Source organism: Belonocnema kinseyi, chromosome 4, assembly GCF_010883055.1.
Source record: "Belonocnema kinseyi isolate 2016_QV_RU_SX_M_011 chromosome 4, B_treatae_v1, whole genome shotgun sequence".
NCBI classification, from domain to species: Eukaryota; Metazoa; Arthropoda; class Insecta; order Hymenoptera; family Cynipidae; genus Belonocnema; species Belonocnema kinseyi.
Genome location: NC_046660.1, coordinates 53,879,596 through 53,883,777, shown reverse-complemented (window position 1 = coordinate 53,883,777; position 4,182 = coordinate 53,879,596). Strand labels below are relative to the sequence as shown.

General features: G+C 28.5%; 1 protein-coding gene across 1 annotated transcript in view; it reads left to right on the top strand.

The window, feature by feature from the left end:
* LOC117172134 (suppressor of lurcher protein 1) overlaps positions 1–2,669 on the top strand; it is an 89,552-nt gene extending 86,883 nt beyond the window's left edge. The window contains exon 2 of the mRNA XM_033359931.1: positions 2,414–2,669. Within this exon, the coding sequence (XP_033215822.1) occupies positions 2,414–2,669 (256 nt within the window). The remainder of the gene's footprint in view (positions 1–2,413) is intronic.
* The last annotated feature ends 1,513 nt before the right edge of the window (positions 2,670–4,182 follow it).

Here is a 4,182-nt window from a genome sequence, read left to right as displayed (position 1 = left end):
GCCAATTAGCACAAATGGTAAGTTCCGACAGTGCCTACAAGTGTGCCTACTGGCCGCTAGATGGCAATACCGGTTTCATATGTATACACCTGGTATAATGAAGGTTGTGGTCATTTATAATATTCTTAAAATTTGTTTTTTATAGTAGAACTTTTTTGCATGCACTTAATTAAAATTCGATGCATATAAAACAATGCTCTCTAATTCGAAACGAATCGATTGACCTAATATTAATACATTTCATTAACGAGTAAAGAAGTCATAATTATTTATAATATTTGAAACATCTATTTCTTAGAGTTAAACTTATGTATTCGCATAGTTAAGAATAAGAATAAAAAAGTAAGAATAAAAAAGACGCCAGGCTCGAAACAAATCGATTGACCTGATTGTCTGTTTCATTGAAGAGTATGTAAGTTGTTGTAATTTTTAATATTTGAAACAACTATTTTTTACAGTAAAACTTTTTCCATTAACATAACTCAATGTTGATACAAAAACATAAAAGTGTCGTTAAATTTAAAAATAATCGATTGACCTAATATTAATACATATTATTGAAGAGTAAGGAAGTCGTAGTCATTTATAATATTTGAAACGTCTCTTTTTAGAAGTAAAACCTTTTTCATTTATATAATTTAAAGTTCATTTTAAAATAAAGAAGATGCATTGATTCGAGATAAATCTCTTGACCTAACAGTAATACGTTTTATTGAAGACTAGGGAAGTTGTTATCAAGAATGATATTTTTAAATCGTTTTTTTTATAGTAAAACTTCTTTTCTTCAAATAAATCGAAAACGATGCATGAATAGAAAGGGTAAAACTTTTGTATTTATATAATTCAAAGTAGTCGCAATAATAAAGAACGCTCTTTGATTAAAGAGAAATCGATTGACCTAATATTAATACATTTTTTTGAAGAGCAGGGAACTCATGGTCACTTATAATGTTTGAAAAATCTTGTTCGAAATGTTTACAAAAACATAAAACAATATTTGAATCGAAAAATATTTTATTGGCCTAATATTAATACATATTATTAAAGAGTAAGGAAGTCGTGGTCATTTAGAATATTTGAAATGGCTGTTTATTTAGATTAATCCCGTTCCAATGACATAATTTGAATTTAATGTAGGGACATAAGAGACTGATTGACTTAAGACAAATCGATTAACCTCATAGTAATACGTTTTACTGAAAGGTATGAAAGTTGGTGTCATCAATATTATCTTTTAAATGTGTTTTTATAGATGAAACACTTCCAGTCAGATAATTTAAAGTATATAAAAATAACTTCTTATTTCGAAACAAATCAATTGACCTAATGTTAACATCTTTCATTGAAGATTATGGAACTTGCGGTCATTTTTCTAGATTGAAACTGTTATATTTATTAATTGAACGTCAAAGTAAAAATAAAGCTGGCTTTTTAATGCAAAGCTGATGAATTGACTTAATATAAATACATTTAATGGAAGAGTGGGAAAGTTATGATCACTTCTCATATCTGAAACAGCTATTTTTTACAGTAAAAGATTTTTAATTTACATTATTAAAAGTCTATGCAAAAAAACTAATAGCAATAGGCTTTTGTAAAGAGTAAGAAAGTTATTAACATTCATAATATTTTAATATGTCTTTTCTGTAGTTAAACGTTTTTTATTTAGATAATTTGAAATCGATGTAAGATCTAAAAAAATCCTTCATTTAAGGCAAATAGATTGACCTAATAATGATACATTTGATTGAAGAGTAAGAAATTCGTGGTCATTTATAATGTTTGAAAGATCTATTTTTTACCGTTAAACTTTTTTCATTCACATAATTCAACGTTGATTGAAAAACGTGAAAGAGTCCCCTCACTTGAGACGCATCGATTGACTTAAAATATTAAAATATTTCATTAAAACTTAAAAAATATATGCCCATTTTCAATATTGAATACACATATTTGTTACAGTAAACCTTTTTTAATTCACATGATTAAAAGTTAATGTCAAAATAAAAGATACTGCTTGACTTAAAGCGAATTGATTGACCTAATTGTGTTTTTGTATTTGTATTAATTCATCCTACATTAGAAAGCAAATATTTGTATTTAGTAATGAATTGGCTCTGTATTCCAGGGACTTTCGGCTATTTTTAGAGTTTAATAGTTCTTAAAAATCTCGAAACAAATTATTAGAATTTTTGAGTCAAAGTATTGTGAGAAGACAATTTTTTAATTGTTTTTTTTATGACCTACAACTCCTCAAATAAGAAAAATAAAAAAATGGTTTATTATTTTGAATGACAGTATCAATAATCTTGTTTTGTTGATTCTTTTGAAATAGTTATAATTGAAGTGTCCCAATCCCTTTTTCTTTAGCTTTTATTTTTAAAGGAGTATTAAAGAAGTTTTCAATTTTCAGATGCGACTCTGTCTCTGCCAGTGACTATGTCGAGTTTTCCAATTATTTAACGAAGGACCGGAAGTACTCCCGGCATTGTGGTCAACTGAAGGAGTTCGACATCGACAGCGACCGGAAGTTCTTTCGAGTTACCTTCAAAAGTAACGACAGATTGGATGGTACAGGGTTTAATGCTAGTTACGTATTCTTCGATGAAGAGGAAAATTTTACGATGAAAACGCCGTTGAACAATGCATCGACGTGGAATGGTAAGTAAACAAAGAAGCTAATTAAAAAAAATTTTAATTCTACAAAAAAAGTTTTATTGTAAGATGCTGCGAATCGGGACATTTTTTAGATAGGAAGTGCCCATTTGAACGTCCGTCGACAAATTGATTTTTATAAGACAATTAATCATTGATTTTAACATGCAAATACAAATTAAAAAAATTTATTGAATTTGTTATAAACAAATTATTGAAAGGAATTGTTTTGTAGGGATTTGCAGCGATTCGTCACTTGATTCGCACTAAATTTAAATAATTCATAGTCAAAAAGAGTTTTTTAATTAAATTAATCAATGTTGATAAGTACTTTGTTATTTGAAATGTCTTTTTAAAAACGAATATCCATATCACGTATTTTTGATGAAATGAATAAGGTTTTTTCAATGGAGTCGATTAAATATATTACTGGAAAATAAAACCATAGTCTCACATTTGGTCATCAAATAAAAGTTAATAATTGTTCAAACTATCTTAATTAACAAAGGCCCTATTTGGCTATTTTTGGAGGTACAAACTTGATTTTTTTATGCAAATAACTGTAAATAACTAACTTCTACATTTTTAAGCCAATTTTGTAGACAGTAAACAAATTATTATTCTAAACAACAATTTTTTGCACAAATTTTTATCATTGTATGTATTTATAAATAAAATACCGGTTTTTTACGGAAATAGCAGCCAGTTATTTAGCAATCATTTTTTTCTATGAATCGATAACATTTGATAATTGTGTAACCAAAATTAATTCGTAAATGCATTATTTGTCTACCTCTCAGCATTTAAACTTGTTTCGGTTTTTTGTGTAATGAACTGTTAATAACATATTTTTTAACTTTTGTTGATAGTTCGATAATGGTCCACTATTTTTATTTTTATTATTAATTTAGTAAGCGAATTTTTTTCAGCAAATGCATTTGTAAACTAAATCTTTTTTCTTGAGAAATATAATTAAAATCACTTAGGATTTAATTTTTTGTTTAAAAAAATCTTTCTCTTTTCGTTCCACTTGAAACCCAATCACAGAACTTCTGAGTTCCGGTCTAGTGTTTTTCCATTAAGCTATTAGATAATGATATCATGATATACTAGGCAGCCTGATAAGTACCTGAAAATTCTAAGAGATGGCATTAGTATTCACTAATGTGAACCATTTTCGTCGAGCTTGATCCTTCAAATGACGCCTGTCAAAACTTCAGTCATTTGTGTTTACGCATTTACAAGTTACAGCACTAAGAAGCGACTAACCTCAGAGTTTTTTTTAATATGGAAAAATCTGAGTTTCGAGTTTTGATCAAACACTACTATCTTCGCAAGAAAACGATATTCGAGACCAAGGCCAAGCTGGATAAGTATTACCCGGACTCTGCACCGTCAATTGGAACGATTCATAAGTGGTTTACGGAGTTTCGTTGTGGCCGTACGAGCACAGTTGATGCTGAACGATCTGGGCGCCCAAAAAGAGGTCACTACACCAGAAAATGTCGAAAAAATCCATGATATGAT